The 24,370-nt window shown below is 38.9% G+C and overlaps 1 protein-coding gene across 2 annotated transcripts in view; it reads left to right on the top strand.

Moving 5' to 3' along the window:
* Positions 1–4,283: 4,283 nt before the first annotated feature.
* Positions 4,284–24,370, top strand: part of fam135a (family with sequence similarity 135 member A) — a 32,684-nt gene continuing 12,597 nt past the window's right edge. For both annotated transcript variants that reach the window (XM_052090254.1, XM_052090253.1), the window contains exons 1-9: positions 4,284–4,563; positions 4,975–5,029; positions 10,007–10,134; positions 16,447–16,526; positions 20,142–20,281; positions 20,391–20,461; positions 20,589–20,762; positions 20,973–21,099; positions 23,124–23,277. In XM_052090254.1, the coding sequence (XP_051946214.1) occupies positions 10,058–10,134; positions 16,447–16,526; positions 20,142–20,281; positions 20,391–20,461; positions 20,589–20,762; positions 20,973–21,099; positions 23,124–23,277 (823 nt within the window). In that variant the 5' untranslated portion in view covers positions 4,284–4,563; positions 4,975–5,029; positions 10,007–10,057. The remainder of the gene's footprint in view (positions 4,564–4,974; positions 5,030–10,006; positions 10,135–16,446; positions 16,527–20,141; positions 20,282–20,390; positions 20,462–20,588; positions 20,763–20,972; positions 21,100–23,123; positions 23,278–24,370) is intronic.

Here is a 24,370-nt window from a genome sequence, read left to right as displayed (position 1 = left end):
ATCAGTTTCTCATATGCATGTACACAGGGTTGGGAGGGTTACTTTTGAAATGTATTCCACTACAGATTACAGAATACATGCTGTAAAATGTAATTTGTAATGTATTCCATTAGATTACTCAAGGTCAGTAACGCATTCTAAATACTTTGGATTACTTCTTCAGCTCTGGTAGATTTACATTTGACATTGCTATTTGACATAGACACAACATAGAAAGTAAACTATAGCAAGTACAACACATGAACAAGATGATTTGGCTTTTGTCATTTTGTTGAACTGAAATGATGTTATGCATTTAGACTCAAAAGGAGCCTGATAAAATATGTATGTGTTGTTTTTGTGTAGCTTATTTGTAGTTCATGTGTAGAACTTTCAGTGTGGAAGTAATTAGTCCTGCTCTATATTTGTTGCGTCATCTCTCTGATATGTGAAAATTAAACATCCAAAATTTCTGAATATATTCTATTTTATTGTTTTCTAGTTGTCTTGAAATTTGACATTACCTGGGTCTTTTGCATCCAATTGTAATGGATTTACATGCCAGGTCACTAAACACCTGAGATATATAATAGTTTGGTGAAACACCCCTGAATTTAATGGTGAAGTTCTGTACTTTTTGTCCCTTTTACAGAAATCTCTAACTCTCCACCTCCCTCCTAATGTTGGTGTATTTGTTGAACACACTTTGCTGGTGGGAAATTAGTGTTGGCTGTGTGAACAGCACAATCATTCTGTGTTTGAAAAGCTGTGTCCCCACTGAGTTTAATAATTTTATGATTTTTAAGTCTAGCTTTACTGAACCTGCTCTTTATCCAAAACAGAAAAAAAAAAAAAAAATCACTAATGAATGAGTCTATATTAAAGGCACTTACTGCATGAAAACCAGTGGAGAAACACTGTTTGATCATATTACACAACAGGCAGAGACAAACTAACCTAGAAATAAAAGCATTTGAGATATTACTGCTGGATTGAGTATACATATTTTATAACACAGAGAAAAAACAAAATGAATGGACAACAGAAGTGTATGTGATGCATTTATTTTGTGCACTTCAGATATAAAAATGCTAATTAATATGGATTTTAGAATTTGTTTAAATATCCAATATCTGACTATAATAAAATAAGATGAGATAAACGAAAGAGAGAGCAAGTTATGCAAGATAAGATATTGCTTAAGGTGGAGTGACAGCTACTGGAAATGGGCCTGTCTTGATTTGATAAAAAATGACTTTTTTTAAATAGTGATGGTGCTGTTTTTTACATCAGTAATGTCCTGACTAAACTTTGTCATATGATTCCATACATTTTAAAAATCCATTCATGCTGTTTTTATGGGCAAGGTTGTATGTCATCATCTAACTATAAGGCAGCCTCGTAAAAAATCTGAAATCTAATTAAACACTTAATAAAAATTATATATATTTTTTCCTCATATAATTACCAGTGGTTCAAATGCAGTCAAAGAATAATTGTATAAGTTTTTTTGTAAAAGTTTTTTTTTTTATAAAATATATACACCCCAAAATAGATGGAAGGTATGGGGACTGAGGGATTAAGAGAATTATAACAAAAAGCTTATTATTCTTTTATGTCACTAAGGCAACTGAATTTAGAGTTTTTCTTTTATCTAATTGATTTTTTTTTTTTAAATACGCCATTATCTTATTTACTAAAGTTAGAGAGTGCCTCTTTTAATTTTAACTTTTTAAAGATTATCTATTTTTATTTGATTTATCTCAAATCACAAGCAATAACAACTTTACAAGTGTAAAAGAGTGAAATAGTGAGTCATAAAATTAAGTTTAGAGACAAGTGTCTGGATAAACTCTGTTGGATAATAATGATCAATGACAAATTGCTTTAAAAACACAACAGGTCCCCTGTTAACATCCAGTGCAAATGTCTTGCAAGATCTTCAGTCAGCCAAATCACATATGATTGGCTGTTTTCTTTATATATCTTTTATAGCCCAGTATAGATTTACCTCTTCATGTCTGTTAAGAAACTAAATATATATATATTTTTTTCATATCATGAAATAATATATAATTCATTAAGTGCAAAATGGGAGATTTGAACAATAATTTATGACCTCAAAAATGAAATAATAATTTTGCATTGGGATCTTTGATTTTCTCTAGCTTCCAAATAACATCTTTTTATTATTAAAATTAGTTGGTCTTTGCATATTATAACAGAATTCATAACTAAATGCAAATTTGCACCGGCCACTTTTGCTGGTTATTACACACCACACTTAATGAACAAGATTCTGTTAAATGAGAAATATCTTTACAGTGGCAGTGACGATTCCATAATTTCACAAGGCTGATTATTCTCTGAATTTCTTTATAACAGTATTCATTAAGAGTCATATCTAACAATGAACTTAAACACATTTATGCATGGTATGATCAAAATTCTATTTCATCTATTCCATGACGTCATATTACAGTAAACTTGAGTCTTAAACTGATTTATAAATGTCCATATTGCAGAGAGAGAGAGAGAGAGAGAGAGAGAGAGAGAGAGAGAGAGAGAGAGAGAGAGAGAGATACTGTATATGGCTGCACATGATCTACCCACAGGCTCTTTCAAGAACTTATAACTTTCCTTTTTTTGCTTCGAGAAAAAAAAAATAAGCTAACAAATGTTAAGTACCGGTAACAAAATGCATAGGTTAAAAGCATTTGCTTATAGAATAGCTGTGAACAGTATGTTGGAGCACGATGGGCAATATTATGTTTTCTCATTCCTGATAATGTCACTAAGCATGGTCTTATAATTTCAACCAGCTGCTTATTTGCAGGGAATCCCAGTAAATTTGATGTTACTAGATTTACCAATGAATTAAAAAGAATTAGCTCTGCAACAACAGTAGATTAAAACCAGACAAACTAGTTGTAGATCAGTCATTTGAATAACACAGCAGAGAAAATCCCTTGACAACACAATGGTTACAGCCCTTTATTATGACAACTTACTTCTACTGTATGTTTGACTGTCTTACATACTTAAAATTCATATACATTCTAATATGGCTTTACAGTATTTATAAAACTAAAATAATAGATATTTTAAATATGCTAATTGATGCAATTGTGATAAGTGTACTGTAGTTCTGTTTATGTCCTATTGTGGGAGTTTGTATGAACAGCGAACCACACTCCAATCCACATAAATGCCAGCAGCAACTCAAAGACTTTTAACACCTTTACTATGGACTGGACTGTGTGCTAATGACTTTGAAGAGTTTTAAAATCCATAGACGTTTGTTTCTGGGTGAGTTCTCTCCTCATACATGTCTGGTCCTGTTTTTGCCTATGGGAAATTTTTGTGAATGTGTGTTTACATCTGGATGACAAATTTTTTAGGTTGTTTGCTAATCTGCAATATGTCTATAAGACTTTTCCTCTCTGATGTCAGTAAGACATTCAGAAGATGTCTTTGAGACATTTATGATTTACAGTGTTTGTAAATCTGATCTTTTTAAGATTAGATTGTTTAGCAGATGTTAATTAGATTGTGACGCTTTCCAGATGAAAAGATCTAAAACCGACATCTCAGAGATGTATGTGTACTATCTGGGTTTGGATTTATTTTAGTTGGTTGAGTGTTCATTGTATTATATTACTTTATTATACAGATTATACTGGCCTTTTGGACATATAGTACCAATCTGAACCCCTTTTATATGTCATTACTGTACATTATTATTTTCTGAGTGAGATTATTTATTGAAATTAACTGTTTTTGCATGTGGGGACATTTAAGAATAGTGGAAATATCCCACACCACTTTGGATTTATTTCACTATAATATTATAGCCTGTATAAACTAGGCCTATTTTGTTCTATTGGTCAGAACTTTTTCAACATAACAAACCATAAGGACTGAAGATCTAAAGCCCTTTACACCTCTTGGAATAGTGGAGGAAGCATTATCTTCGGTATAAATTTCTATAATATACACTCTATATTATAATAATATAATATATAATAGAGTATAACAATTGTTGTATACAATATACTCTATACTATAATATTATAGAGTATATTGTTCTCTCAGTTGAAGAAAGCTGTCATCTCCAACATCTCTAAAAACACTAAAGACTGGAGTGAATTATTACAATAAGGGCGGCACAGAAGAATAACGCCTTTAATAAAAACACTAAAGACTGGAGTGAATTATTACAATAAGGGCGGCACAGAAGAATAACGCCTTTAATAAATAATAAGGGCTGTAATAATATATTATCGCCTCTAGTGACCGGCTTGTGAGCGCCTCCCAGAAACTCAGTCTCACAACACACAAAACAGAAGTTTGGATTATATTTACGGTTTCACAACTTTTAAAGTACCAAATATGGAGATAGTATTTATTTTTTATTCAGTCCGACCGATCTGAAGTTTTGAGTCTACCGCGAAGACGAGAGAAACGTTGCGAGTTTTCAGCTGCATGCAGTGGAAATAAACAGCCGGGGATCGGAGCATAGAGGCGGCATTGCTCTGAAATTGAGCCCGCGGTCTGAGGCCCAAACTCCCGCAGCTGATACATGTAAGTCATTATAATAAAACAAGAGTCGGAGTTTTGACGAAATATCGCCGTTTGTTGTGTTTATGGCTGTAGGTGTGAAAATGTCTCCGTTAGCTTAAGCAAATGGTGTGATGTTTGTGAAAGCTGGTCATTTGACAGGCAAAACAGGCTAAAGCTTACATGACGCGATCCAATACACAGAAACGTGATTTAAAAACACAAAACTATTACAATAATCATGACTAAATATAGATTCTCGCTCTTTTGATGCGTATTTGTTTTACTAATAACTGTTGTTGAGGGAGGTGAGTGATGTACGTATTAAATTGTATTCATATGCTTAATTTAGTGTACGTTATTATTATAGACACCATTAGCCTAAATAAAATATTTATTAGGTATGTTTTTTAAAGACTGTCTTTCTCTCTTTAGGTTTGTGTTGATCAGTTGACATGAGGAGAGAAGATACTAAACCGAGTCAGGACGGGTGAGAGTCATTTACACTCATCCCACTGATAATAATGCATATTCAATACAGATTCAAATCACTCTAAACTACTGAATGAATGTGCCAGTACTTAATGTTTCTTATTTATAGTAAAGCTGAAATCATGAGGATAATGTAAAACCCTGATGAGAAGGAAAGATGCATGGAAAGAGAGAGAGCCACCCAAAATATGGATATAATTTTTTTTATAAATGTGTGCCAATAGAGCTCAGCATTGACCACCCACTTTTTCAGCTGCCTTTGTTCCATAAGTGTTTTCCTACTCATTTTCCTTAAAAGCGTTTAAAAGATGCTTTAGTATAAAGTAATAGTCAAATCTACGAGCTCTGATATGAATCAAAACAGTTAGATTAAATGAAAAAGTATTTGCAAATTGAAAAGTACTCATCTTTTGTGAGGAAATGAAATATCTCACCTAATGAAGCAATGCAAATGATGTAATTGACTAAGAAACAAATATATATTGACTATAAGTAATTGTCTGTAAGTGTAACATAATGTATTAGAAGTGTATTGCTTTGTGGAGAGACGTCATTTGCAATGCTTTGGAAGATCACTGCTGAGTCAATTTAACAATTCACTGTTCTGCTCTTAAAGCTCTTTGAATCTGAATCTGAAATGGAGAGGGAGGAAAAAAAGCAGAGAATTGAAGGGCATTCAAGGATATGAACAAATGCCAAGGTGAAGGAAAACAAAAATATAATGAACTGGTTTTCACAGGCACAGCTCAAAGTTAAGAGGAAGGATGTGGGACAGATTGGGACATACTTCTCGTGCGCTTCTCACCAGCTCAGCATGTTTGAATGGAAAATCTAGCTGTGGTTGATCTGATTTGACTTGGTGGTTTGCTTGTGCAGCTGGGCTTTCATTTAGGGTAGCTAATCTGTATTAATGAAATCTAAAGTCTCTGATAATGCATCAAAGCAATACACTGGAGACCCCTGTGGTGCTCTCTGGCCACCATTTATGGAGGTATTTACATTGAAACATCTGAAGATCTTGTGCTGGACTTGTCAGGTCATACCTTAGTACTGTAACTTACAAAAACGTTTAATCATTCTGGAAGAGCCTGTGGGGTTTGTAAAAATATTCTGTGGTAATTCTAGACAAGCACAGGCAGTGCTTAAAGACATGATTTTAAAGAGCATTGAGAGTACACTGTGGGCTTTGTGCCTTGTATGCTAATTCAAGCATATCTGCAGACATGAATGCTATTTCTATGTTTAGGAGGTTTAAATGTCACAGAGGTAGTCAGACTTGTCTCATGAACTTGGGTCAAAGTTGCTTGGTGCAATGTAATTGTATTTGGTGAAGATTAAAGCACACCACTTATTTTCTTCCTGTTCACAAAGAGATCTAGTTTGTAACCTTTTGACTTTATTTTACAGTGTTGTCTTCCTTCTAAGTAATTTAAACCATTATGTATTCTGTCCTCTTTCAATCTTCATTTTAATTGGTTGGCTTACCTTGGGAAACGACAGTTTGTCAACATGAAAAAAATGCAAGTGAATGGGATCAAAATGTTGAAGCTCCAAAAGCACATAAAGGCAACATAAAAATAATACATATGACTCCAGTGGTTAAATCTATGTCTTCTGAAGAAATATGATAAGTGTGGGTGAGAAACAGTTCAATATTTAAGTCCTTTTTTCACTTTCACATTCTACTTCTTTTCGTTTTTGTTGATTCATGCCTTTTGCCACCTACTGGGCAAGGAGGAGATTTTATATGGATCTGTTTCTCTCCCACACCTATGATATTGTTTCAGAAGACATGGATTATACCACTGGAGTTGTATGGATTACTTTTATGATACCTTTATGTGCTTTTTGGTGCTTCAAAGTTTTGGCCCCATTCACATTTTATGGGCCTACAGAGCTGAGATATTCTTTTCAGATTAAAATTTGTTATTGATTCAAACAGTTAACAAAGAACATATATTATAGCAAAACATATATTCTTAGAATCAACATTTAACCCCCACTATTACACCTCCCACTCCCAATCCCCAACCCTACCCTGATCCTCAACAAACATCCCTGTGGTCACACATGAGTATACAACAAAAACAACTGACATTCACCACTAAGGCCACGTGAAGTGTTGAACGCCCGTGGACAGGAGGTCACGGGACAGGTCCACAGGTGACACGGGTCGACTGACTGAGATGACTGGCTGATGAACCACCTGTGCCCCCTACTGTGCCTACTTGCTGTGCTTTAGCCAACCGGTGCTCTGCTCATTGTTGTGAGCATCACTCCTCTGCCCTCCGTTGTGACTGCCTCCCAACTGGCCAGTAGCGTCCTTCACCAGCCTCCTCCAAAGAGGCCAATCTTGACACCGCTGGTACCAGTCGTCGGCAAGTCCACTCAGCTCCACATCCTCCTGTACCACATCACTCCATCTCTTCTCCAGCCCGTGCCGCGCCTGCTTAGCCCCCTCTATCCGGCCGAACAAAAGCTGTTTATGCTCCTCACACAATCCAGCCTGGTTTAGGCAGGCCAGCCTAAATGTTTCTAACCGGCGAAGATGTTCCATTAGGGGGGTCCAAGTTTCGCAAGCATAGAGAAGGGAGGGAATGACCGTGGCCGAGAATACCTGAAGCTTCGTGCGGAGTGACAAACCGGGTAGCTTCCACATAGCGTTATGCAACCGATGAAAAGATAATGCCGCTCGTCTGATTCGGAGTGAGACCTCTGCTGTAAAAACGGAGCTGGTCATAAGCACACTGTCCAGGTATAGAAAACACTCCACTCTCTCCACAACTGCCCCATCACCAATTGGGAGCTGTGGGGGTGGAGTGTCCGATGGTACATGATACCCAGGCAGGTGCTTAGTTTTGGTTGGGCTGATGGTAAGGCCCCATCTCTTAGTGGCAAGCTCCAGGTTCATCAGCAGTGCCTCCAACTCCTCCTCTGAGTGAGCAGCAATCACCAGATCATCAGCATGCTTAATATGGTTGATCAATAGGGAGCTATTCCTTGACCGCACCCAGGCATCGATCAACCTCCCATTATATCTGTACCAGATGGAAAGTCCTCTGGTACATCCATCAAAGGCTTCACGAACCACGTGGTCGAAATATATATTAAATAATGTGGGAGCCAGAGGACATCCCTGTCGCACTCCAAGGTGTACAGGGAATGGCTCCGACTCCCGGCCACATAGTTTTACCCAGGCCTGCTCGCCATCGTGAAGGTACTTAATGGTCGCGAGCAACGGGACTGGGACTCCGAAAGCACGAAGAACAACCCAGAGCCCAGGCCTATTGACAGTATCACATGCCCCTATAGTTGTTACAATCCGTGTGGTACCCCTTTTTAAAGAGAGGGAACACCAGGGCATCCTTCCAATCCTGCGGAACCCACCCATTGGTCCAGACTGTTGTTATGATGTCATGTAGGGCAGTCTGTGCACAAACGCCACCCTCCCTCGGCATTTCGCTTGGGAGATCATCTTGGGTGTGATTCTTGCACCAATGTCAGGGTTTTTCCTGCATAGAGAATTGCTAGGTGACCGCCTGTGTCAAATTTTGTGTCATCTCTGGCTGTCTACAAAGCTCTGGTGGGTGTCTTCATGGAAAATACTAGGCGTGTATGTTTAGCGAGACAAGCTCACTTGGCGGCCACACGAGAAACACCAAATGTTTACTGACACCATTGTCTCTATGAAAGACATCGCTTGCTGCGGGCATGTAAACACTTTGCAGTCATCGTTAGTATCTATTCTCAGTTTGGCTGAAAAAACAGTGCAAAAGTGATCTTCCATTGATATAGAGTTTCATGCATTCCTTGAATCGATCACGTTACTCTCTTGTCGAATTCACAAAGTCTGGGAACAAGAAAATGTTGTGGTTCTTTCAAGAAAGCTTTCTTTTACTCCTCGCCTCGTAGATTATCTCAGAAATCTGTCCAGTACAGAATTTGTCTAGAGTCTCCCTCAGCGAATCTCCTAGCCGGGACTCTGTGAGCGTGCTCTATTTCCAGCTTATGGCCTGTTATGTCGAGCAGATTCGGGAAGAGCTCGTCTAGGAATTTCACCATATCTCGAACTCCATGCTCAGGAATTCCAACAATTCGAACGTTGTTTTGTCGATTACGATTCTCCAAATCCTCCAGTTTTTCCCAAACGTGTTCCAAATCCCCCTTGGTCGCTAGCGGATTAGCAGCTAATTCCCTCTCCGATGACTCCAGATAATCAATCCGTCTCTCGACTAGGACTGGGTATCGAGTTCGATACAATTTAGGCACTGACCAAATTGCTTCTAAACAATCGAGTATCGAAAAATGTCTTGTCATTCGGTACCAAATTTCGATACCTAAGGGGTTAATCTCGTTAAAGGGCTGTGAATACTTATGCACGTGTGATTTTTATCTGAAAATCGAATAGGTAGCAAAGTCAAGATATCGGTATCAATATATATATATATATATATTTTTTTTACGATACCCAGCCCTACTCTCGCTGTCCGACAATCTTGTAACCAACTTTTAGTCTCCATGGAATTAATTGATCGATGTATTACAGCAACATCTTCCAAATCTGCAGTGACTTTTATCAGCATTGCCAATACATTCATCAATTCACACCGGAGTTCAGTTCACCATCCGAATTGAGTCCGGGGCTTTCGGTCTGTTGCTCCGGGGAATCAGCTCGAGCACGTAAGTGTCTTTTAATATCTCCAGAGCCTGAGGATTTTTAATTTTTTGACACCTTGTCTTCCTAGTACAGTTATATATCAGGTTGTATCGAATCTCACTGGTTTATGACACAAATAGTAATAAAATTAGCAAAGTGCGTAGGGTTCGCCACTCACATGTCCGCTCCTCGCATGGTGTCACGTGACTCCCTACTTTTCTTTTTTTTAAATAGCTTTATTTGGTTGCATTTAAATGTTTCATTTGATTTTTGCCAAATTTTACTAGAACAACTGATTAATATGTGTAACTTCCACAGTTTTGCTGCAGATCGTTTGAGACAGGCTCTCCTCCAGCCCTGAATCCCAGCATGACAGAGGTCCAGGCCACAGTAGAGTTCTCTTTGGAGCTCTGCAAGTTCTACAATGTGGATCTCTTCCAAAGAGGGTAAGAACATGTTCTCAAGTTTTCTTTTTTTTTGGGGTTCAGTTGAAGCTTGCCTCAATATTGAGCTAGATTGGTTTCTTCTAGGCATCCGATAGAAATAAAGTCATTTTTTAATTTGTTTTATTTTAAGATGCAGTTGGACAGGGCTCAATGCATATTATCAAAGAACTGCAGCCTGTAACTCTGTTCTCCATTTAGACACCTCATATGAGTGATCAGCAGTCAGCCATGAGCTTCACTGACATCAATAACACAGAATGTTCGATACACTGCTGTAGACATCATTCCTGCTGATGCTTGCAGGCATGAGTCCCAGCTTCTCCAGCTAAATGTGCACCAGCTTTTCTTAGAATTCATAATTTACGAGTCTCTCCTAAAGTAATTAGTTTAGGCACTTCACATGTGTCTGCTTGTACTGTTGGACTGTTTTAATTAGGAATGGGTATTTTGGTCATTTTGTCTAATCGAGGGGCAATGACATGTACATAACCTTATATATAATAACATGTCTGACAAACATCTTTGTCTGCTACAAAAGATTGCAATCAAAATATTCATATTTTTTTATTATGTGAAAATCTAAATGAAAGAATGTGCACAACGCGCTTCTGTCTGTTATTCCTTCAGGTTACCATAGTAATCATAGTAAGTGCGCACCCTTTTTTTTTAGTGACAGTCTGAACCGTTTATTTTCAAATTGTGATAGCATTATTAGGAGACGCCATAACCATTGCATTTTTAATATGCATGTTAAGTTGAAGTTCAGTTTTGAAGACGCTGCGTTCTGTTCCATTTAGCTGCGTTCTGTCTAGCTGTTTGATACACTCGCAGCGCATTGAGTCCACTGCCTCACGCCTCTTGTGGGTATGTGTGTCTCCCCAAGTGTTCGCTCCTTTGGAGAAAGCTACGATGCTCCGTATGTTACTGTGATTATTCACGAAGCGTTCCATTCAATTGGGAGTGTCGGAATTTCCACCTTTCAACTGGGGAAAGTGCAACGGAATGACATTTTATGTTGGACTTCTAATTTGGAAACTCATATGGAAATCTTCAACTCCCATTTCGTGGAGATGCAGGTGTGTGTTACTTCACGCAAACATATTGGCATCCAGGACAGGGAAGTTTACACACAGTGACAAACATTCACTTAATGCAAGTCAAAGTTCTTACATTTAATGATAATAAACGTGTTTAGCAAACGTTTTGCAGAGACAGGTGTTCAAAACATGGTTAATTACACTCTCTTTTGATTATCATAACGATAGCATTGCAGCGTCGTATATCAGTTTGGTTGCTATGAGACATCTCTGACAATCAATGTACCCCTCAAAATCACAACGTAATCAATCTCAAAATTAAAAATAAGATTCCTTTTTGACACGTTTGTGTTTAGTTTTCAGGTAATTGTCACTGAATTACAAATTAAGTGAGTAGTCACATCATGCATGAACATCGTATTCATATTCGATCATTGCTGTCATGTCCGAGTACTCGAGTACTCATACCCATCCTTATTTTTAATCAGTTTTTATTTTCTGTCAACTTCAACCAGTATCCAAAATTAACAATAAAAATTTAAATGGGAGTAAAATATGTATGGCCATTAACTTAACTAGCAACTGCAAAATAAAATGGTTTAAATATGGAAAAGTGTACCTTTTCCATCATAAGTGTATATAGTGTGCATATAGTGTTATGTTGGTTATTCTTTGCACAACAGCAAAAATAAGAGTAACAAAGTCATGATGTGCCTTACTCAGGCCATTTCAGATGTGTAAGACTATTCTGTTGCAGAATACAAATTAAGATTTTTGGAGATCTTCAGAAGCTATATAATAGGTGTGAAACTGATCTTTCAGACTTTTCACCAGCCCCAACCAGTAGGTGGAGATATGTATGAAGAATGTGACTTCCCAAAAAAAGATGATTGTGAATAGGAATTAGGGCTGCAGGATTTGGACAAAAAATCATATTGCGATTATTTCGAAAAATATTGCAATTGCGATTTGAACTGCAATTATGATGGTAATGTTTTCCACATGTTCATCTGCAAAAAGGCTACTGGGGTTTTCACATTTGAGCCCTCTTAAAAATAACCAAACTGAGACCTTTTTTCATTTCAACCACAAACAAATAAATATATAAACAGTGAAACAAAGTCTTCTTCATATCCAAATGTTACATCCACCGTGTATGTGTTTTTGCCCATTTTGTGATAGGGTCTCAGCCCACTAATCATCAACATTAGTTTTTGAAACAGTCAACTTGAATATTAGGGATGCTCCAATCAGGATTTTAACATTCGACACCGATCTCCAATTTTCATCTCATCAATCGATGCTGATCATTTAACTTTTTATCAGCAGCTCTGTCAAATCTGGTTATATGTAAGCTTTCTGCTCAATGTCACTGTTAACTACATTTCCCTGTTGGTATAGTTGTTGCCTAGTTTTCGCTGTCAAAAATAATATTGATTGATTGAATAAATCAGTATACACAGAATATAAATATTACTCTTTATTCTAGGCCTTAAAAACTAGTAGGATTATACAAACTATTATTTACTGTATATGAGATAGTCCTAAAGAATGAGGCTTAATGTCAAACTGAAGTTTAACTGATAACCCATTGGTGTAATTACATTTAAAGTGAAAATTTTGGTTAGTTTGTCACCATTTCATTCAATTATATTTATTCATTATTTTATTATATTTAATTTAGCAATGCATTATATTATAGTAACTAAATATTTGATATAGATGTATTTATATGTATGTTCCTTTTCATTTTGTTGGATGTTGGTAATATTAGTTCCTGTGGAGCGGAGGGGGGGGCGCGGCCGATCAGAATATCGCGCGCCCGGTCCCCAATCGGCCTGATGAGGCGCGCGAGGGATAAAGGCGGCCGGTGACGATGGTTCGAGAGAGAGAGAATTATGGGCATGTCCGTCGTGTGTGTTTGTTTATGTGTTTTGGTTTAAGTTTTCATTAAATTATCATTTATATTGACAAGCCGGTTCTCGCCTCCTCCTTGCCCATCCTTCAACTGTGTTACATTGGTGCCGAAACCCGGGAGGAGTGTGGAGCGGAGGGGGGGGCGCGGCCGATCAGAATATCGCACGCCCGGTCCCCAATCGGCCTGATGAGTCGCGCGAGGGATAAAGGCGGCAGGTGACGATGGTTCGAGAGAGAGAGAGAGATCGTTAGCGGACATGTCCGTCATGTGTGTTTGTGTTGTCTTTTAAGTTTTCCATTAAATTATCATTTATATTGACAAGCCGGTTCTCGCCTCCTCCTTGCCCACCCTTGAGCTATTTTACATTGGTGCCGAAAGCCGGGAAGGAGGAGGGATGCCCGTCGCAGGGTCCTCGACACTGCTGTCCACCCTGGGGAGCGCCGCTGCCATCTTCCGGGTGACGGAGTAGCCCGACCGCCCGGATGCGGGGAACGGCCGTCGTCCGCGGGGCAAATGGGGACTGGATAACCCGACTGCCTGGAGCGAGGAGCCGCTGCCGGGCGGAGGAGTGCCCTGCCGTCCCGAGACGCGGAGGGGTCGAGGGAGACCGCCGTCCGCGAGGGGAGGAGGGAATAATCTCTCCGACCGCCCGGAGCGGTAGAGCCGCTGCCAGGGGCGGAGGAGTGTCCCCATTTGCTGCCAGAAAAGCGGAGGCGCATTCTGCCCGCTGGGGGTCGAAGGTGTCACCGGTTTGCCCGGGGTTGGAGCGGCTGTCGTCCGCCTGAGTGTGGAGGAGTGTTCGAGGACCACGCGACGGTACATCGGAGAACCGGTGAGTGAGTTTTTTTCTCTCTCTCCTCTCTCTCTCCCTTTCGCACCGTGTTGGCCTTTTCCCTCGCCTATTTTGTTGTTTGTTTGTTTTTTTTTTCTCCCTCCTCTCCTCCCAGGGTGAGGAAGGCGAGGATGACCACGCGGGACGCAAGATACACCCCGCCCCAGGGATGGGGGCGGGTGTACGTCATGCCGGTGGAACCCCGGCCTGAGATAACGCCGGGAGGAGTGTGGAGCGGAGGGGGGGGCGCGGCCGATCAGAATATCGCGCGCCCGGTCCCCAATCGGCCTGATGAGGCGCGCGAGGGATAAAGGCGGCCGGTGACGATGGTTCGAGAGAGAGAGAATTATGGGCATGTCCGTCGTGTGTGTTTGTTTATGTGTTTTGGTTTAAGTTTTCATTAAATTATCATTTATATTGACAAGCCGGTTCTCGCCTCCTCCTTTCCCATCCTTTAACTATTTTACAGTTCCGCTTTCACTTGTTTCCACGGGGAGTTTAATAAGGGCGACACGCACTCTAGTGAGGTAAACTGGAGAAGAGGACTCTACAGGTGTTACTGTTTATGCTGTTTGCTCAGCAATCATTTAATAAACATTTTTGAATTGTACCTCATCTTGTATTCTGCGATATTATTATGATACCTGTGCCTTGCGGAAACTGAGATGCTGCTACCGCAGATAATAATACAAAACACCAAGAAGAATACCGCTAAGTATATCGACAAGACACACAACAACAAAAAAAAAAAAAAAAAAAAAAGGGAATCTACACAGTCTATATTGCGTGCCTTTAGTCACTCCCTTTATCATAGGATTATTTCTAATCCATTATTCCATTTAAGTTGATAATTGTATAGTCTCTATATAATTTAATACTAAGGACCATGTGGTTTGGAACTCTTGCAGTCTTAAATGCTGTTTACTTGTCATTTCTTCAATGGGCAACAAATCTATTATCTGATCCAGCCATTGACCCAGTGTCAGTCCTGCAGGAAATCCATGCAGTAAGTATGCATGTTTTTGCAAAATAAGAAAACATTGTAAACACACATTTTTTTGTAAAGGGAAACTTATTTTCAATATCATAATTCAATAAATATAACATAGGGCATAGCTCAAAAGTACAATTACACATATCTTGAATTACTTTATGAATCTTCTCCCAAAAAGAAAAAATAGCTTTACAATACCAAAATAAATGCATGAATGTTCCTAATTCAATTCCACATTTTCTACACATAGGAGAGTTTGTGTCATTAAATTTATTAAGCTTCACTGGAGTTATATAGTATTTATACAGAAATTTATTATTAGTTTCTTTAACTTTAATGTTCACACTCAAAGGTAAGGTCAAATTAATACACAAAGTTAACCATTCTTTTTCGCTGAACTTCCTTTTAAGCTCTAATTCCCAATTTGTTCTCAGAGAAGAAAAAGAATTTGGGGAGCTTTCTAACAGAATTTTATACAAATGAGAAATCTTCCCCTTAACCGAAGTAGCAGAAATAATACATTTTTCCAACTCTGTAGGATATAATCTAAGTTGTCCCTTTTTATGTAGAGATGTAATAATGTGACGAACCTGCAGATATTTAAAAAAATCTGTTCTAGGAATTTGATATTCAACACAAATAGCAGTAAACGATTTAACAGACTTAGAGTCTTCATCAAACATATGCGCAAAAGTTTTCAGCCCATGAAGTGACCAGTTTCGAAAATCAGATCCTGAAGTTTTGATTCTGGCTGATAGAATACGCACTTCAGAGGAAGATATTAGATAAGTGCTCGACAGGAAGAAAACGCTGGATTTTCATAACGTTCGTGAAATACATCTGTTTAAACGAGAATTCTGCATATTTGCAAATGGTATATAATAGAAGTTTTATTGATATTTGCCTTTTATCATTAGAAAATAAAGTTAAAGTTTACAGTTGATGAGAGACTGTTAGAATACGTGCTTTAGATGTAAATAAATGAGCACTCCACGGGATGCTTTATCTGCTGAAGTTGTGTGAGGTTGGTTTATTACATCTGTTTAAAGAGATATGTGCATATTTGCAGATGGTGTTTGACATTTAGTTTATTAATATTTGCCTTTTTATCATTAGACAAGACAGTTAAAAGTTCAACTGTTTAGGAGAGAGAGGGAGAATGAAACAAGTGAGCACATTAACATTACGAGCTCAAACGTATCTGCAGTGGCTCTGTTATGCAAACTGTTAAATCTGGACTGTGTTGCACACCGGTCTATTATTGTAGTAACACGATGGCTCGTAACAACAAACTTAACCGTGACTAGTTGTTTACATGTTGCTTCACATGGAAACTGCAGATTTTCGGCGCTCTCAAGAAACAAATCTGCTAAACGTGAAAGTGTATCGGCCATTTAAAAAAACTCACATCGGTCGATCACTAGTCATAAATTCCATGACTGCCAAAGAGTTTGGTTGATTTCTCATTGAATTGTTGTGTTTTTTAGGTAATGGATTTTTCTAAAAGTTGTTTTTCTGGTTGTGTTGGCAGGTTCTATCAGATCCGAGCCAGTATGAAAGTGCCGCCACGGGTCCCGCAGAGGGTGGAAGCCAGTCTGCTGCATCCCACAGGTGAAATTGCGCAAACTTCAAATGAACATTCCATGCAGTGGAAGATGGTTTTTAACCCAGAGGCTGCCAAATTTGGCAAAACCACTGTTTGGCTGAATTTATGTTCCTGATGCCTAGGGCGCTGTGATAAAAATCATTATGCACTGAAGCTGTATTTTTAAGTATACAATCAGTTTTACTTGTCCAAAGGCTTCCTCAGGCTGTATTTCTCACAGGAATGCAGTCGAGCTGCAGTTCTGAGGTTTAAACATCTGTTGTAACATCCAAAATGTTTAAACCTCCACTTTCTCTCAAGCTTTTCACCACTATAGCGCTCAGCTCTTAATAATATACATGAACATCTCTGTGTTTTCCTCAGGGCCTGCATTGATTGACACAGTGGGGAGTAGGGAATCTTAACTCTCACTTTAACAGGCTCTGTGTATGTGATGGTGTGTGTCATTGTCTTGCACCCTGGGGTGAAATGTAATGAGAAGCATTTCTATAATTCTTACCTCATAGGACTAGCAGGGCTGTCTATCTGTTAAGACGTTTACAGGCATTTCTTCAACTAAGGGCACCTTTTTTGGAATGAAATGACAGACTCCTTTGTCTTGCTAAGGCTAATTTCATTGCTGGGATTTCATGTTTCCAAAATACACAAAATCAATAATATTTTCACACTTTTTGCATAATTTGACAAAATAACAGTTTGATTGCAAATGACACACATATATTCTGATAATTACCTGGATGTTTTTCTTTGACTCCTTGGTAACACAGTAAACTAACTTTTCATTAAACTTTATTAGGGGGTAAATTATTGGATGGAATATTTTTATGGAAACTGAGGGTCAGTCAAATTTGCGGGAAAAAAAAATTGTAAATCATTTTCAGTCATTTTCATTGGTGGATTTTCAATGTATTTTTATTAAACATCTATTACACACATGTACAGCTATTAAAGTCTATAAATTAAAAAGCATTTGAAAATTTGTATGAAAATAATAATTAAATCATTAAAAAAATTACGTTTCCAAAACCATTTTAATATAACAAATCTTTTTAATTTGCTATCAAATTTGTGATCAAACTCTGGCCCATAAAGCTGCCTGTATTTGAAGAAACATTCCCTTTTCATAGGGAATAGCCTTTTTTGGGGCTTTAAAACCATCGCTTTTGCTTGAAATCTGTTTTGAACACAGTCAAAGGTGTCTTGTTTGGGCATCCAGTGGCTTGTTTCATTTTGAATCATCAAGGCTATCTTAGAGTGCTGTGTTTTTCCCTTGATAGATGAATGTTCTGATAAAACTGCAGTATTCCCTTTGGAGAGCAAAAATAACTCTGCAAGGCTTTCTCAGCCTGCCTCTGTGACTGCTTTGTGTGCGGTGTTATGATTTGGTTGGATGAAATTACAAGACATTACGGAATAATCAAGATCAGTTTAAAAGCCTTCTGATGTCTAATTATGGTTTAGTGAAATCCCCCCTTTAAAAAGGAACAGAAACATGAACATGGATTTCTTTACCCATGTGTTGTTTGTTTTCTGCTAAAACATTTTGGATTCCTGGTCAAAAATGACTGATCCACTAAGATTGTTTATAAATATCTCAATCCATATACACTGATCATCCACAATAGTAAGTAAATAATATTTATTATCTCGTTACAGTGGCACCTGTCAAGGGGTGGGATATATTAGGCAGCAAGTAAACAGTCAGTTGTTGAATTTCATGTGTTGGAAGCAGGAAAAATCGGCAAGCATAAAGATCTGAGCAACTTTGACAAGGGCTAAATTAGGATCTCTAGACGTCTGGGTCAGAGCATCTCCAAAACAGCAGGTCTTGTGGGGTGTTCCTGGTATACAGTGGTTAGTACCTACCAAAAGTGGTCCAAGGAAGGACAACCTGTGAACCAACTACAGGGTCGTAGGCCCCAAGGCTCATTGATGCACTTGGGGAGAGAAGGCTATACCCCAACTAGTTCGATCCCACAGAAGAGGTACTATAGCACAAATTGCTGAAAAACTTAATGCTGGCCATGATGGGACCTGGGTTGCTCAGCGAGTAAAGACGCTGACTACCACCCCTGGAGTGGGTGTGCTGAGTGACTCCAGCCAGGTCTCCTAAGCAACCAAATTGGCCGGTTGTTGGGGAGGGTAGAGTCACATGGGGTAACCTCCTGGTGAGTTGTTTGTGGATGCCATGGAGAATAGTGTGAAGCCTCCACACGCTCTATGTCTCTGCGGTAACGCGCTCAACAAGCCATGTGATAAGATGCATGGGTTGATGGTCTCAGACGTGGAGGCAACTGAGATTCGTCTTCCGCCATCCGGATTGAGGCGAGTCACTACGCCAAGACAAGGACTTAAGAGCATATTGGGAATTGGGCATTCCAAATTGGGGGGAGAAAAAAAAAATGCTGGCCATGATAGAAATGTGTCAGAACACACAGTGCACCGCAGACCAGTCAGAATGCTCATGCTGACCTCTGTCCACCGCCGAAACGCATACAATAGGCTAGTGAGCATCAGAGCTGACCATGGAGCAATGGAAGAACGTGACGTAGTCTGATGAATCACTTTTTTTTTAGATAATGTGGACGGCTGGGTGCGTGAGTGTTGTTTAACTGTGGAAGTTAGGCCGGCAAAGGCAGTGTGATACTGTGGGCAATGTTCTGCTGGGAAACCTTGGGTTCTGGCAACATGTGGATGTTACTTTGAAACGTACCACCTACCTAAAAATTGTTGCATACCACGTATACCCCTTCATGGCAATGGAATTTCCTGATGGCAGTGAGCTCTTTCAGCAGAATAATGTGCCCTGCCACACTGCAAAAATTGTTAAGGAATGAATGAGGAACATGACAAAGAGTTCAAGGTGTTGACTTGGCCTCCAAATTCCCCTGATTTCAATCCGATTGAGCATCTATGAGATCTGCTGGACTAGCATGTCCGATCCATGGAGGCCCCACCTTGCAACTTATAGAATTTAAAGGATCTGCTGCTAACATCTTGGTGCCAGATACCACAGGACACATTCAGAGGTCTTGCACGTCATCCGCGCAGCCTGACCGTAGCAAAGTGGGCGCGTTTACTCGCGTGATTAACTGAAAGTGAAGCACTGCCCGCTCATGATGTGTGAATGACTTGCACGTGCTGCGCGAGTCTGTTTGGTCTCGTCACATTTAAACTTCTTGTTTAGCCTCCCATTCAGCTCATGAAATCACGCTGCGTGATCATGAGGAAGGATTACATCAAGATGTAGATTGGAATGCAGATGTGGAATTTCATATGATAAAATAGACTGCTCCTCTCTCGCTGTTGCTGGTGTGTCAGTGATTACCTCTGCCATAGGTTGCAGACCCTTGTGCTAGCGAGTCTTGTGCTTTCCTTAAATGGCGTTTTCATGGGCATGGATTATTATTGTGAATAAACGTGCACACAACGGCCATTTACGAATATACATTCAACTTAAAAATTTGTGTGTACGCAGCGTTTGTGAATCCAGAGGAAAGTTTTTGGGGAAAGTCCATTTTACGTGTAAACTACTCCCAATTTACTCATATTTCATGAATGAGGTGCATTGAAAGTAAATGTTTATGGGAACTGTTGAGTAGTAATGTGTGTTCTTTCAGGTTCGGATCTGGCTTTCCCAGCATCAGTTCAAGATGATGTAATCTGCAGCAAAACTTTTCAGATCCTTTACAAAAACGAGGAGATTGTGGTCAACGATGTCCTCATATTTAAAGTGATGATGCTGCTAGATGCAAAGAAGGTCAGAGAATAAGTCTCATGGTTCATAGAACAAACACAGAATGAGATCAGAGAGTCAAATCTGCCTGCAGCACTGGTGATTGTGATTTAGATGTATTTTTATCCTTCAGGTGGAGGAGTCCTTAAATGAAATGGACTTTCAGCTGACTTTGGATCTGTACTTCACTGATGGCGACTATTCGTACGTAGAATTATAACTCAGCATTTGTGTTTTGGCATAATAGTTTTTTTTAATGTTGCTTGCTAAGGTAGTTGTTTGTCATTTTGCAGTGATATTGAACTCAGTGTTTGTTTTTGTCAACTATCAGGCCTGAGGACCCCAGTTCTCTCCAAAGCATCAGCAGTCGAACGCTGCGTTTGCACTTTAGCCTCCACAGAGGCATCCACCAGCATGTCAACGTCATGTTTGACTACTTCCACCTGTCTGTCATTTCTGCCACTCTCCACGCCTCACTGGTGGCCCTGCATCAACCTCTAATCAGGTCAGCAGCAGTACACCTGCCAGTCATTGTCATTTTGTAGTATGCTATTAGGGAAGAAAGAAGCCTGTTAGTTGCTTGTGTTTCTTGGTGTGGAGAAGTTTTAACAATTTTTTTTTATTTTGTTATAATTAATTTTCTTTAAAACTGTGACTTTTGATAGCAGTTGAAGTATTTTGTGGTTTAATTAACTCTCTGTGTTTGTACCTTAAGTTTCCCGCGGCCGGTGAAAAGCACCTGGCTGAACCGTAATGCACCGGCACAGAGCAAAGACTCTCTCATCCCCCCACTGGAGTCTGTGGTGTTCGGCAGCAGTTACGTCAAACAACTGTCCCCAGATGTAAGAATACACACATGCACATCAAACTCTAAAATGCTTATGAGTTCAAAGTTCAGGGCAGGCATTTTTAGTTCAGTTTTAATCCAAAAGTTAAATATACCTTGCTGACTTTGCATTTTCCAAAGCAAGATACACAGCCAATTATTTTCTCTCATATCAGTGAGTGCTTTAAGGCTTGCCAAAAATAGACCACCATTATGTAACTGAACAGCTTGAGCTATTACTGTTACTGAGATGTGTTTTGCACTACAGTACTTCTTTCAAGAGTTCAGTCTCATTAAGTCACCTTAAAGGTGCCAGATGGACCTTCTTTTGACATTCTTTTGCATAGCAATGGCGCTTCCTTTACTGAAAAGTTTCTGAAGGTCAAATTCAAAGACTGTGCCGACCCAGCTGTTCAGTTCAATTATTTAAATCAGGGGTCAGCAACCTTTTTGACATTTTTTATTTTCCTGGTCAATGGCTGTGCCGAATGCAAAATATATAAAAAACTCCTTTTAGACCCCAGTCACAATTGTTACTAGTGGGATTAAATGGGTTAATGACAGTGTAGATTACCTATAGGGTAATTGGCCAGTGCACTATCAAACAGAGAGGCTGTGACAACCTGTGATAACAGAGACCGCAGCAGGGTTTCCGTTAGCCGGTAATCAGTACCGCCGCTCCCTATACTCATATTAAACAGTGTGTGTAAGGCACCAACTCCCTAGAGGGGCACCAGAAATTCTACCGGCTGCCCTTACTCTCATGTTATATGTAATTCAAGGACCTGTTAGCAGTCACGGAACACAGACGTTCGCCTCACGCTCACACTTTCCCTTCGCGCTCGCACCACACCTCGCAGTGCAAGGCTGGTGTTCAAATGATGCAATGATGTTACAATGTTAGGAGCTGGTCTTGGCATAATGTCTCCCATCTGTTTTCCCGATAGCCAATGCATGTAACATTAGCGCCGTTTGCGCTAATTGACTCGATTCTCATGAACTATGGTTCATTCAATGTGTCATGTTACGTGTTAACGGCATTAAAAACATTAGTGCCGTTAAATACATTAGTGCCGTTAAATGATTTTTGCGTAATAATGTATTAACTTCGACAGCACAAAATTTTTAATGTGACCATGGTTTCAGGAAGGCAAGTTTGGAAATCAAGGTTTAATGGTGGTGTTTTCCTTATTACATGACGTGTTGTTCTGAAAGCAAAAAGAAACAAATGAAAGACTGTAGGCTGTCATCCGCGCAGAATGACCGAAGCAAAGCTGGCACGTTTACTCGTGCGATTAACCGAAAGTGAAGTGCTACCGACTTTGATGAGCAAATGGCTTGCACGTGCTGCACGAGTCTGTTTGGTATACTGCAGTCTCATCACATTTTTACTTTTTGTTTAGCCTCCCATTCAGCTCATGAAAACACGCTGCGTGATCATTAGGAAGGATTACATCGAGATATAGATTGGAATGCAGGTGCGGAATTTATATAAATAAAAAAAGTCTACTCTTCTCTCTCCCCATTGCTGGTGTGCCAGTGGTTAGTTTGCCGACCCTTGATTTAAATCATTTAAAAATCTTCTTAAAAATATTTTATCATTACGGTACCACTTTTGCAAGACTTTGTTTTGGAAATGTATTGATCATTTTGTTTACCAAGGTCAAATCATTACTAATTTTGCAAATTATCATAAATGTTTTGAATCAATGTTTTCCTTTTAAAGTTTTATTAAAACATGTCTATGTCACCCCGAATTTAAAAGAACAAAATAATGAAATTCTCAGTGCTGTAATACAGAAATTATAAATCAATTACACTAAAGATATATTGTAATATTATCTTTTTAAAGATAAATCAGCATAAATGAAAGCAAATTTCTTTTAATTTTTATTTAGCTTTACATCAGTGAAAATTTGAATAAAATTACCTTAATTTGTCACAATGCAAAAGGAAAAAAATATATGGCTATAAAAATGTAATGGTCCTTCTTTTCACACACCATTCAGTGATGCATCAAGACTTTCTTATGCTTTGCAGAGGAAAACCTTCCTGGTATCGGATCAGTGCCTACAGCACGCCATCAGCCTGCATCAGAACATGTGTGCCAGCCTCCTGCAGGCATATCAAGGCCTGTTCTGCTACTTTACCTCCATGACCAAGAGCTTGCCCTCCTCCCAGCGCATGGAGCTAGGTATGCAGTCCATCAGAGCTGGAAAACAATACAAATCTAATTTCCAACCTGATTAGGGAGACTGGAGTTATTTTACAAGCTTACTTTTACACTGCACCTTCATTTTTTACCTGTTAAGAGCATTTAGGTGGCTAATTGTCATGTTTTTGGTTTAGTTTTCATCTACTTTGACCTTGAATGCAAAGTTAATATTTCAGAAGGCCTCCATTTTGGCTCGGTTAAATATTTGATTTTGTTTTCTATACCCTGGTTAGCTAGAGTTTCTGTATATGTCTGTTTGTATAAGCATGTGACATGTTTTTTTGGTATGTTTGGCATCAATTGGTCATATGGTTTTACATATTAATATTTTTTATATTTATGTTTAATCTCAACCCCATTGAAGACTGACCGTGAATCACTAACTTGGCTTATAGTAATGCAAATACTAACTTGTGAATAATTGTTTAACTAGCTGCTCTTATTGAACATTTAAGCAATAGTTTGCCCAGAAGTGAAAATTCTACCATCCTCTACTTGCTTTGATTAGGTTTGGAACGATACCATATTTTCTCTTCCAATTCCGATACTTGAACCATCACAGGGTATCAGCTGGTCCTTAAAGTCTTAAATTCAGAATCTGCATGAGTCAAAATCATCTCTCTCTCTCTCTCTCTCTCTCTCTCTCTCTCTCTCTCTCTCGTGCATCCTTCATTTAGCAGCTGACGCTGTTACATACAGTACATATACACATGTATAAACCTTCATAATCTCGAGACTGAGACTAAACGTTTAGTTTTAAATTTTTTTGTTCCATGGCATAGAAGAATTCATACAGACTCAAGGGTGAGCAGTGATGACCAGTGAGCAGTGATTTTTTTTTTTAAATGAACTGCCTTTTAACAAGCTTTTAAAGGTATCTGCCAAGAAAATAAATATATAAATGTTATTCAGTACATGCTGAGACCTTATTCACAGCTGCGCCATCTTTGATTTTTAATGACAATGACAACAAGGCTGTGCGGGATATACGTACAGTCTCTTTAATGGGCTGTACTGCAGTTTAAATAGTTTTTGGCTTGTTCCGTGTACAAAACATTGAAAAAATATGTTT

This window comes from Xyrauchen texanus, chromosome 24 (assembly GCF_025860055.1).
Source record: "Xyrauchen texanus isolate HMW12.3.18 chromosome 24, RBS_HiC_50CHRs, whole genome shotgun sequence".
Lineage (NCBI taxonomy): Eukaryota > Metazoa > Chordata > Actinopteri > Cypriniformes > Catostomidae > Xyrauchen > Xyrauchen texanus.
The sequence above is the reverse complement of the archived record's forward strand: the minus strand, read 5'-3'. Positions and strand labels throughout refer to the sequence as shown.